The sequence below is a fragment of the Macaca fascicularis genome, chromosome 8 (assembly GCF_037993035.2).
Source record: "Macaca fascicularis isolate 582-1 chromosome 8, T2T-MFA8v1.1".
NCBI classification, from domain to species: domain Eukaryota; kingdom Metazoa; phylum Chordata; class Mammalia; order Primates; family Cercopithecidae; genus Macaca; species Macaca fascicularis.
The window spans coordinates 33779370-33792301 of NC_088382.1; the positions used below are offsets into that span (position 1 = coordinate 33779370).

At 43.2% G+C, this 12932-nt stretch overlaps 1 protein-coding gene across 4 annotated transcripts in view; it reads right to left on the bottom strand.

Annotated features, from left to right (window-relative positions):
* Window positions 1–280: 280 nt before the first annotated feature.
* Window positions 281–12932, bottom strand: part of GTF2E2 (general transcription factor IIE subunit 2) — an 84231-nt gene continuing 71579 nt past the window's right edge. For 3 of the 4 annotated variants that reach the window (XM_005562991.4, XM_045398099.3, XM_065519036.2), the window contains exons 7-8: window positions 1874–1989; window positions 281–792 (exon numbers count right to left, since the gene is read on the bottom strand). In XM_005562991.4, coding sequence (XP_005563048.1) covers window positions 676–792; window positions 1874–1989 — 233 coding nt within the window. In that variant the 3' untranslated portion in view covers window positions 281–675. Of the gene's footprint in view, window positions 793–1873; window positions 1990–2543; window positions 2621–12932 lie in introns of all 4 variants that reach the window. The other variant, XM_045398100.2, reaches the window with a different exon arrangement.

The following is a 12932-nucleotide window of genomic DNA, read 5'->3' on the forward strand; positions in this document are numbered from 1 at the left end:
AGTGCTGGGATTACAGGCGTGAACCAGCTTGCCCGGCTGACACTGATGCTTCTTTTTAAAAGAAAACATTAACAGTGACATCCAGCACCTCTTTATTGCTCAGCTTGCTAACAAGCGGCACACCTGTGTTCCAGTGGTGAAATCCGTGTACTCAGCAACACAGTGCAGGCTGCAGGCTTCATCACATCCCCAGCACGGGACCTGTGGCAATCAGAGACCGGAGCTGCTTCCTGCCATTTCCAAGAATGAAAAGAAACAGAATTCACTAACATCTTAAAAATCCTTCTACAATGATTTTATTATAAATATGTTATTTTGGAATAAACAAATACTGCATTCAAGACTATGGGCAAACTTGCTCTAAAGTAACAAACGAGGAAGAAAGGAACCAGGAACCATTTAGAAGGGAAGAAAAATACAGCAAAGACACCTGCATGCCACACACAGCGCCTTTCTCCCAGGGAGTAACAGGTTAACAGGGAACGTCACATTGCCCATGAGCCCATTCTACTCAAATAAGCTTTGAGTTTGGTAATTTGCACTTGTTCTGTAAACTGAACTGCTCCTCTCCGCAGCCGCAAGCAGCAGATGGGAAGACAGTCTTCAGACCCCAAGCATCAGCAGGAACGCTCTTGATTGTGTATCTGTGACTCTGTTCCAGGGCAAAGCTGTTCCCTATTTGCCGGAAGTAATGTCAGAGTAATCCTTCAGCACTCCAGCCAAGTGTTCGTTATGAGTCTTAAAGCGTCGCTTTTTCTGTGAAGCAGGCTTTTTCCTTCTCTGAATAGGGGCCTAAAGGAAAAGGTAAAAACAGTTAGAAACCACAGCTGCTCCGAGGGGTGGTGTGGTCAGGATATTCTGAGCATGACCAGATGCCAGCGGCTGAGGATGCCGGGTCTGGACCCTGCTCCTGCTCTGCCGCCCAGCAGCACACACAGGGCACAGCACATGCCCTGACCAGACCCCGGGCCTCTGTTCCCCTGAGATGCAGACGCCATCGGAAATGAAGGAGCAGGCACAAAAACCTATCAAAACGATTCTAGGCACTAAGTCAAACAAAAGGGGCGGTGAAGCCCTTCAGCTGTCTCTGTCATCAGGTTTAAAAACGTATCCACCATTACCGATTTTAAAAAGATCTGAAGAAAACACGGCAAAATCCTGAGAAAGGAGGGGCACATGAAGGTTTGTAATATTCTCTTATTCTTTTCTATATATTTCAAATATTAGCATCACATGATGAAAAAAAATCAACAAATGAGTGGACAAGGAAAGCGGGGAGGGGCACAGCGCTGCTAACAAGGGTGCTGGCGAATCATCCCCCTGGGCTTTGTTCTTGGACTACAGATTTTATTTGCTGGTACAAGACAATGTAAAAGTCATCATTTAATGACTAACATCCCCTGAGCGCAGGATTTAGAAACTATACAGACAAAATATCTGGTTCCTAAGGGACCTGAAAGTCACAACGGCAGAACCAGGCACCAGGACGGCGAGGCTCACAGAGCAGGGGAGGGCCCCCCGTTCAAGTCTGAAAGGTTGTGCAGATCAAGGCGCAGCCTCCCTTTAAGAATGAGAAGGGCCTATAGCAGCTTAGAGTCGGAGGGTGGGGAACACGCAGGCCCTGGAAGGTTCCACATGGCTGGACCTCAAGAGCAGGACTGCTTGGGAAGAGCTGGGTGTGGAAAGGCACTCACAGGCCTGGAGCAGCACCGAAGGCAGGTCTGCAGCCCTGCAATACCTTAGATATGACCTGGGCTGCCCACACTGAAAAACAATGGCAGGGAACGACTCCCGGCTCTTCAGAGGGCAGAAAGCGGAGCAGGCAACAGTTCCCAGGGTGGGGGATTAAGCTGCTTTGCTAGAGATTACGCACCACTCTCTTTGGTCCAGATTCCTGCATGGAAGAAATACCCTGTCGCTTCAGATATTCTTCAATTTTCTCCTCGTCCATGGAATCCACAGTGACACTCCTCCACAGTTTCTGAAATTCTGTACCAAAGAGACACCAGTTATTTTACAACACATTTTTACAAACTACAGCATCTTGATGATCAAAATCCAGGCTTCAGTGTTATCTCCTCTGGATCCAAATGAGCACATCTGAGATGTCATCATGAAACAAGTCAGGGCAAAACATCCACGTGTGGGACACGGTGCAGGGAAGGGCCTGGAGACAGAACTGCACCCACGCAGCCCCCGACAGTGGGGCTGTTTCTAGAGGCCGGCAAATAAGGGCTACTGCGATGGAGCCGCCCTGCTTTTCTGGGGAGGAAAGCCGTCGACACCCTCCTTTAATTCCTCTATTTGGGGCTAACAGCTTAGTTCCCGCTCAGCTCCCCTAAGCATGATACACTCATTCCTCTCTCACTGATAATAGAAAATAAGAAACGTGGAGGGAGATGGGAACTTAAGTTTCACAGAAATGAGGTTATTCAACAATTTATCTGCAAAAAAGACTACTGGAATCAAATAACCTGGGAACTGGTGACAAAGGAGGCATGAAAGAGAAAGGGGGGGTGGCTGAAATAGAAGCACTGTCTCACCCCCGCTCTGTAACACAAGGAGAAGAAGTCCTGCCTGCATCTTGTCTTCAGAAACCTGTGGTCCCTCTGCCACATTTCTGCAACCAAGAGAGACCACAATTGGGAAGCATCCCAAATGAACATTATTTACATCTTACATTCTGCTCCTGAAGACAGGTTCTGATCACTGGTTTAATTATCAGCAGCTACTTTCAGACACAAAATCCTAAGACTTACGCACTCAGGAATGAAAAAAGGAAAAGCTCTCTGAGTCCCGAGGCTTCACAGAGCCTCCCGCTCACAACTGCCCCACACACTGAGGGGACACACCTTCCCTTCCTTTCTTCCCAACCCAGACCCTCACCCGGCACTGCCCTCCTTTTCTTCCAGAGTCATGAACTTCCCACGGTCCGTTCACAAACGATAAATGAAGTAGGCACCCGATACTGTGCTGGGCCAGATTTCTTTCCTTTCCCTCTTTCCTTCCTCCCTCCCTTCTATTTCATTTCAGTACACGCTGCATGAAGCAAATGATGCCCACACAGGCAGGACTCTGGTGATACTATGGAAATCTGTTTTCTGCCACCTACCCTGAAGCTTTTCATTGCAGGTGACCAATGGCAAAAGTGGCAAAATCTACTACAAATAATTCAACCTGAGCACAAAGTTATTTAAATCCAAAATGTCTCTAAATAAGATTTTTTAATTTCCATAGACACATTAGGGGTTCTTTCTACATTAGGGGTTCTACACACTCACTGAACGTTCATCTGCACATATTATGGACATGACCTAACTGATAACTGTGTGCATGATTGTCTCAGCCTCTGTAAGCTCCTTGAGAGCAGGGAGCTCTATTTCCATCTGGTTCCATGACATTTGGCACTGTACCGAGCACGACAGGTCCTCAGTGATTTGACTACTGAATGTATGAAACAGCATCACTGTCTACTACAGCCCAGACATCAATGATTTGACTACTGAATGTATGAAATACCATCATTGTCTACTACACCCTAGATGAGACAGACTGTTTTTCTTTTTTTAAAATTTATTTATTTTTGAGATAGGCTCTAGTTCTGTTGCCCAGGCTGGAAAGCAGTGGCGCAGTCTCAGCTCACTATAACCTCCACCTCCTGGGCTCAAGCGATCCTTCCACCTCAGCCTTCTGAGGGGCTGGGACCCAGGTACATATCACCATGCCCAGCTAAGTTGTTTTTGGGGGGCTTTTGTGTAGAGATGTTTTTTGCCATGTTGCCCAGGCTGGGCTCAAACTCCTGAACTCAGGCAATCCACCTGCCTTGGCCCCCCGCAAAGTGCTGGGATTACAGGCAGCGAGTCACCATGTCTGGCCTATATTTTTCCTTTTACATTTTTAAACTTTTTAAAAATAATTTTACACTAACAAAAGGGTTACAAAATGAGTACACAGAGTTCCGATATGCCCTTTACCCAGCTTCCCCTAATGTTAACACTTTACATAATTGTATAATTATTGAAACTAACATGGATATATTACTATTAATTCATCAACAGACCTTGCTGAAACTTCAAGAGTCTGACCACCGATGCCCTTTTCCTGGCCCAGGATCCTGTAGTCACATCTCTTTGGTCTCCTCCATTCTCTAAGTGTGGCCAGTCTTTGTTTCCCACTAGTCAGCTGTTTTATAGAAACTTCCATTTGGGTTTGTCTAGTATTTCCTCATTACTAGATTGAGGTTATGCAATTCTGGCGAGAACAACACGGTAACAAGCTTGTGCCCTTCTGGGGCACAGTAGCAAGCTACATAGTGTCAACATGGACCCGGGTAAATGCAGACCATCAGGCAAGGTGTTCTCTCTCACGTTTCTCTGTCATGAAGCTATCAGTTTTTCCTCTGTAGTTAATAATTAATTGGAGAGAGATTTTCAGACTATACAAATACCCTGTTTCTCATATTATCACTAATTTTATCATAGCATCCATTGGTAGTGCTTACCTACAAAAATGATTACTTCTAAGTACCTACTGGCAAATTATTTCCAACATTCCTTCCATATGTACTAAGTAGAATTCTACTATAATAGGTCGGGCACGGTGGCTCATGCCTGTAATCGTGCACTTTGAAAGGCCAAGGAGGGTGGATCATTCAAGGTCAGGAGTTCAAGACCAGCCTGGCCAACACGGCGAAACCGCATATCTACTAAAAATACAAAAATTAGCTGGACGTGGTGGTGAGTGCCTGTAATCCCAGCTACTCAGGAGGCTGAGGCAGGAGAATCACTGGAATCTGCAAGGCAGAGGTTGCAGTGGGCTGATATCGTGCCACTGTACTCCAGCCTGGGTAACAAGAGACTCCATCTCACAAACAAACAAACAAACAAAAAACCAAAGAACTGCTCTTTCTTCAGTTCACTGTTTGTTTGTTGAGGCAGGGTCTCACTTTGTCACCTAGGCTGGAGTGCAGTGGCACAATCTCGGCTCACTGAAGCCTCAACTTCCTGGGCTCAAGCAATCCTCGTCCCTCAGCCTCCCAAGTGGCTGGGACTACAGGCGTGTGCCACCACGCCTGGCTAACTTTTGTATTTTTAATAGAGACAGGGTTTCATCATGCTGCCCAGGTTGGTCTCAAACATCTAGACTCAAGAGATCCACCTGCCTTAGTCTCCCAAAGTGCTGGGATTATAAGCCTGAGCCACTGTGCCCAACCTCCAGCTTGTTTTTCAATTATTTAATTTAGCAGAGACTCGTGGATATTACTGTATAGATTTATATCTACATATTTATTACACAGATGATAATCCATGACAATCAGTATTTATTTTGTGGTTCAAACATCCCAGCTCTAATCACTTAAGATTTCCTTCATGTTGGTTCCTATGTCCCTGACTTGTTTCCTTTTTTTTTTTTTTTTTCCAGTTTTTCTTCTTTCTCTCACTTTCTGGTACTAAAAGATGTTCCAGGCTCATCTTGTATTTCCCCTCATTTGGAATCAATCATTTCTTCAAGGATTCCTGACTCATTTTATTATAGAATGGTATTTAAAAACCAAGATCTACGTATTTTGGGTTTTAAAAAAATAGCAATCTCTTTTTTGAAAACAAAATGATCAAGGGACATCAAATTTAAAGGCAGACACTTCATTACGGCAGAAGACAGCCAAGTATCATGAAAGTCAGGTACCCTCTAAACTGTAAGGGTAAATAAAATCAGAACTGATTTAGAAATCTACTCTCTTAGCAGAAAAGAGGAGAAAACAGACTAGAATTTAAAAGTTCAGATTTGATCCTTTCATTTCAAAAGACCCTTCCTTGTCCCACGAGTTAAGAATAAAAAATTGTGTAACTGCCACAGAAGGGAAGAAAATGAGCCAACTTACCAATGAGGCTTTGCTTAAAATTCCCAAATAACGCACTCACATTCTGCCTGTGCTTAGCCCTTTCCTGTAAATGCAAAAGTGGCACAACAGTGTGGTCCAGGCCTCAGAGCCAGACGGCCTGGCGGTGACCTCAGTTACCCCATTTCCTGCACAAAGTGGCACAAGTAACTTAATTTTTCTGCCTCCATTTCTTCATCTATAAAGTGAAGATAATAGTAATACCTGCCTCACTGAGCACTGTGGCTCACGCCTGTAATCCCAGCACTTTGGGAGGCCAAGACAGGTGGATCACCTGAGGTCGGGAGTTCGAGACCAGCCTGACCAACACGGAGAAACCCCATCTCTACTAAAAATACAAAATCAGCCAGGTGTGGTGGCACATGCCTATAGTCCCAGCTACTCGGGAGGCTGAGGAAGGAGAATCGCTTGAGTCCGGGAGGCAGAGGTTGCAGTGAGCTGAGATCGCACCACTGCACTCCAGCCTGGGCAACAAGAGCAAAACTCCATCTCAAAAATAATAATATTGATAGTAACAATAATAATACCTGCCTCATAGAATAGTGAGGATTAGAGGAGTTAAAGCACTGAGAATAATGCCTGCAAATGAAACAACATTATCTACACCTATTACTGTTATTATCAACATCTAACACCCATCCTCATTTTCTGGGTGCTGGTGTCTTTAATAAAGGCAATATAAAACATTTAAAAAGAGGATTGGCTACTAGACACAAAGTGATCTCATTTATGTAAAGTAGAAGAAACAAAAATTCTACAAATTTCTTAAAACAAAGTGATCTCATTTATGTAAAGTAGAAGAAACAAAAATTCTACAAATTTCTTAAAAAGCAAAAACACATACATATTAAATACATCGTGAAGATGTGGAAAATACACACCAATAGGTATCCCCAGAGAAAAGAATATAGTTTACTTAGAGAATTTTCAATTTTTTGCTCTACAGACTTGACAAAGGTTTTATTAACAATATGCAGAAATATTTGTGTATTGCTAGTGTAAAATTTCACATAAATAACCTAAAAATAAGGAGGATCATATTTACTAATAATTCACACACTTGCCACTTTTTCTCAGCCCCACATTAGGCTGTGGTGTTCTAGTGTTAGCATTAAGCTACATTTTTGCCATTTAAAAAACAAGGTAGGCCAGGCCCCGTGGCTCATGCGTGTAATTCCAGAGCTTAGGGAGATGGAGGTGGGAAAATTGCTTGAGCCCAGAAGCTTAAGGCCAGCCTGGGCAATATATCGAGACCTCATCTCAAAAATTAAAAAAATGAGCCGGGCATGGTGGTGCTCGCCTGTAGTCCCAGCTACTCAGGAGAATGAGGTGGGAAGAGAGCTTGAACCCAGAAGTTCCACATTGTGAGCTACAATTGTGCCACTGCACTCCAGCCTGGGAGACAAAGAGAGACCCTGTCTCTAAAACAACAACAAAACCAAATGCAGAATCTCAACCAGCAACACTCCATGCCTTCCTCCCTTTTCCTTTAACAACACATGTTATTAACATGACTTTTTATCCTCAAAAGTGTCATTATATATCCACTTTGCAGTTCCAGAAAATAGGACATTTCTCGATTTACCTCACCTTCTAGTGATCTTACATTTGAAAAACTATCAAAATAATTTCTCTTGTGTGCTACAAAGAGAAATGCACCCCCACCCAAGATGTCCACATCTTAATCCCCAGTACTCGTGAATACATTACCATATATGGTAAAAAAGACTTTGGTGACTAAGAATCTTGAGATGAGGAGATCTCAAGATTTGGATTCTGAATTGGATGAATTAATAATACTGTTAAAATGTCCATACTATCCAAAGCGATCCACAGATTCAATTCAATCCCTTTAAAAATTCCAATGTCATTTTTCACATAAATAGAAAAAATAATTCTAAACGTCTAATGGAAACACACACAAAACAACTGATTAGCCAAGGCAATCTTGAGCAAAACAAATAAAATTAGAGGTACCACACTACTTCAAACCATATTATAATGCTACAGTAATCAAAAGAGCATGGGACTGGCATAAACAAAAGCCCAGAAATGAACCCATGCATTTACAATCAGTTGATCTTTGACAAAGGTGCCAAGAACATACAAGGGGAAAAGGACAGTCTCTTCAATAAAGGGTGTCAGGAGAATGAAATGAGACCACTGTCTCACACCATATAGAAAAATCAACTCAAAATGGATTAAAGACTTAAACATAAGATCTGAACCTGTGAAAATACTACAAGAAAACAGAGGGAATACAATACAACACTGGTTAGGGCAATCATTTTTTGGATTTGACCCCAAAAGTTCAGGCAACAAAAGCAAACATAAACAACTGGGATTACAACAAATCAAAAAGCTTCAGCATGGCAAAGTAAACAGAGTGAAGAGACAACCTACGGTTGGAAGAATATATTTGCAAGCAACACATCTAATATGGGGTTAATATACAAAATACAGGGCAGGTGCCACAGCTAATGCCTATAATCCCAGCACTTTGGGAGGCTGAGACAGGAAGATTGCTTGAGTCTAGGAGTTCGATACCAGCCTGGGCAATATAGTGAGACCTCGTCTGTACAAAAAAATGTTTTAAGATTAGCCAAGCTTGGCGGTGCACATCTGTAGTCCCAGCTACTCAGAAGGCTGAGAGGATCACTTGAGCCTGGGAGGTGGAGGCTGCAGCTATCCGCGATTGTGCCACTGAATTACAATCTGGGTGACAAAATGAGATGCTGCCTCCAAAAAAGAAAGATATATGTGTATATATATATATTTTTTCCCATATATATGGAACTCAAAATAATAGCAAAAAAAAAAAACAAAAAAAAACAAAAAAAAAAAAACCTGATTTAAACAATTGGCAAAAGACCTGAATATTGGGCCGGGCGCGGTGGCTCAAGCCTGTAATCCCAGCACTTTGGGAGGCCGAGGCGGGCGGATCACAAGGTCAGGAGATCGAGACCACAGTGAAACCCCGTCTCTACTAAAAATACAAAAAATTAGCCGGGCGCGGTGGCGGGCGCCTGTAGTCCCAGCTACTCAGGAGGCTGAGGCAGGAGAATGGCGGGAACCCGGGAGGCGGAGCTTGCAGTGAGCCGAGATCGCGCCACTGCACTCCAGCCTGGGCAACAGCGTGAGACTCCGTCTCAAAAAAAAAAAAAGACCTGAATATTGTCTGAAAGTTCAGAAATATTCAGAAATTCTGAAATGTCAGAAATATTCAGACATTTCTCAAAAGAAGATACACAAATGAGGCCAGGCACGGTGACTCATGCCTATAATCCCAGCACTTTGGGAGGCCAAGGTGTTAGGATCATCCGAGGTCAGGGGTTCTAGAGCAGTCTGGCCAACATGGTGAAACCCCATCTCTACTAAAAATACAAACTCAGCCGGGCATGGTGGCAGGCACCTGTAATTCCAGCTACTCGGGAGGCTGAGGCAGGAGAATCACTTGAACCCAAGATATGGAGGTTGCAGTCAGCCGAGATTGCGCCACTGCACTCCAGCCTGGGCAACAGAGCAAGACTCCATCTCAAAAAAAAAAAAAAAAAAAAAAAATACAAATGACCAACAGATATATGGCTCCTCATCACTAATCATTAGGAAAATGCAAATCAAAACCACAATGATTTCCAATTGGGGCAGAGACTTAAAGGAAAACGGAGAAAGAGAAGTACAATGAGCCATCACTTCGCACCTGTGAGAATGGTTATCATCAAAAAGATGAAAGATAAAATGCACTGATGAGGATGTGGCAAAGGGGACACCTGTACACTGTTGGTGGAGATGTAAATTGGTGTAGCCATTATGGAAAACTGTATGGAGTCCCCCCAAAAAACTAAAAACTGGATTCTCATTTGATCCAGCAATCCCACTTCTGGGTATTTATTCTAAGGACTTGAACTTAGTACGTTGAGGAGATGCATGCACTCCCATGTTCACTGCACCATTATTTACAACAGTCAAGATAAAGACTCAATCTAAGTGTCTATCAACAGATGAACGGATAACAAAAATATAATATATACACACACAATGGAATACTATTAGCCTTAAAAAAGAAAGAAATTCTGTCATTTGCAACAACATGAATAAACCTGGAGAACATTGTTAAATGAAATAAGCCAGGCACCAAATGACAAAAACCGCATGTTTTCACCTCTACATGGAATCTAAAACAATCAGAACTCAACAGAAGCAGAGAGTAGAATGATGGCTACTAGAGGCTAGGAGAAGGGGAATGAGAAGGTGTTGGTCCAAAGAAAAAAAGAATCTTGAGAGGCAGGTTATTCTGGATTATTTGAGCAGACCCAATGTAATCACAAGGCTCCTTATAAAGGAAAGAGGCAGGCAGGAGAGCCTGAGTCAAGGCAGAAGCAGAGATCAGAGTGATGCTGGGACATGAGCCAAGAAATCTGGGCAGCCTCTGGAAGCTGAAAAGGCAAGGAAATGAATTTCCCCACGAGTATCCAGCAGGTGCAGCCCTCTTTACCCATTTAAGACTTCTGAACTCCAGAACAGTAAGATACTACATTTGTGTTGTTTTAAGCTGCAAAGTTTGTGGTAACATCTTATAGCAACAACAGGAAACTAATACACACTGCTTGAAATTTTTCTTTTTAAAAAAGTACTGGCCTGGCCAGGCACAGTGGCTCATGCCTGTAATCCCGGAACTTTTGGAGGCTGAGGCAGGCAGATCACGAGGTCAGGAGTTTGAGACCAGCCTGACCAATATGATGAAACCTCGTCTCCACTAACAATGCAAAAATTTAGCCAGGTGTGGTGGTGCGCACCTGTAATCACAGCTACTTACGAGGCTGAGGCAGGAGAATTGCTTGAATCCAGGAGGCAGAGGTTGCAGTGAGCCCAGATTGCACCACTGCACTCCAGCCTGGGTGACAGAGCAAGACTCCAGCTCAAAAAAACAAAAAAGTATTGGCCCGGTGCAATGACTCACACCTGTAATCCCAGTACTTTGGGAGGCCAAGGTGGGAGGATCACTTGAAGCCAGGAGTTCAAGACCAGTCTGGGCAAAAGCGAGACCTCCATCTCTACAAAAAAAAAAATTAAATAATAAATTGGCCAGACACGGAGGCATATGCCTGTAGTCCCAGCTAATCAAGAGACTGAGATGGGAGGATGGCTTGAGTCCAGGGGAGTTCAAGGCTGCAGTGAGCTATGACTGTGCCACTGCACTCCAGCCTGAGCAACGGAGCAAGATCCTGTCTTAAAAATAAAAAATAAATTTTAAGTATAACTTAAGCAGGCAGGATTACATAAGACAAGTGCCACTTCATCCTCAACATTTCAACAAGTATTTCTTGAGAATTCTGTCACTACCACAGTATGACCTGCTATCTGGACATATGTAAAGAACAGGCATCGTCTGCCCAAATACGTGCAGCAGAGGCTGGACAGAATCATGCCGAGAGCTAACTGTGGCTAGAGAAGATGAGAAGAACTTGGCAGCACTTGCTGTTCTTGGTGATCCTGCTAAAATCTACACTGAGCAATTGCACTTTTTACTTGGGATAAACACCAGACACCAAAACAAGAAGGAGAGAAGCCATGGGGTAACTCTTTACCTTGAAAACAGCTTTACAATGGGAGAAACACCATATTCTTTTGAACAACTACTTTAAACTGTCCTTTTATTTTACTGATGTATAATTTATGAAAATTAAAATCCTGCACATTTTAGTGTACAATTCCGGAAGTTTTGACAAGCATATGGTCATGCTAACACCACAATAATGATACAGACAGTTCAGCAACCGCAAACCACCCTATTCTCCTCTGCAGTCACTCTCTCTCTCCACGGGCAGCCCTTGATCTGTTTCTATGGTTCTGTTTCCCAGGAATGTCATAAACGTATAAATAAAATCACACAGCATGTCCCTTTGGAATCTGGCTTCCCTCACTAGGCATGATGCCTCTGAGATTCATCCACGTTGTTGGAATGTCAGTCTTTTGTTCCTTTTCATTGCTGAGTTGTATTCCATTGTAAGTATGTGCCACAGTTAAGGGGAAATTAAGGGACAGTTAAAGACGTGAGTTGTTTCCAATTGTTGGTGGTTATGAAGAAAGCCAGTATAAATACTCATGAATTTTACATGAATTTGGGTTAACACCCAAGAGTGGGATGGCTGGCTCATACAGTAGTATATAGTACAATGTAGAGATCTATACCTACTATTTAGCTTTCTAAAGGAGGACACTGGACCCATGTCTCACATCATAAACAAAACTCCTAGAGGAAAAAACAGAAGTAAACCTTCATGACCTTGGATTAGGCAATGGTTTAGACATGACACCAAAAGCACAAGCAGCAAAAGAAAAAAGATAAAGGATTTGATCAAAATTAAAAACTTTTTTTTTCTTTTTGGGACAGAGTTGCACTGTCACCCTGGCTGGAGTGCAGTGGCGCAATCTCAGCTCACAACCTCACCCTCCCAGGTTCAAGTGATCCTCCTGCCTCAGCCTCCCGAGCAGCTGGGATTACAGATGGGGACCATCACATCCAGCTAATTTTTGTATTTTTAGTAGAGACACGGTTTTGCCATGTTGGCCAGGCTGGTCTCGAACTCCTAACCTCGCATGATCCGCCCGCCTTGGCCTCTCGAAGTGCTTGGATTACAGGTGTGAGCCACTGTGCCTGGCCCAAAATTAAAAACTTTTATACCTCATAAGACACCATCAAGAAAGTGAAAAGACAACCCACAGAATGGAAGAAAATATCTGTAAAGCATGTATCTCACAATGGCCTTGTATCCAGAATAAAGAATTCTTACAGCTCTGTAATAAAAGCACAAAACAATTTTTTAAATGGACAAAGGATTTCAACAAACATTTTGCCAAAGGAAATATACAGATGGACCAGGTGTGGTGGTTCACACCTATAATTCCAGCACTTTGAGAGGCCACGGCAGGATTACTTAAGGCCAGGAGTTCAAGGTCAGCCTGGGCAACATAGTAAGACCCTGTCTCTACAAAAAATTTAAAAATTATAGTCAGGTACCGTGGCACACAC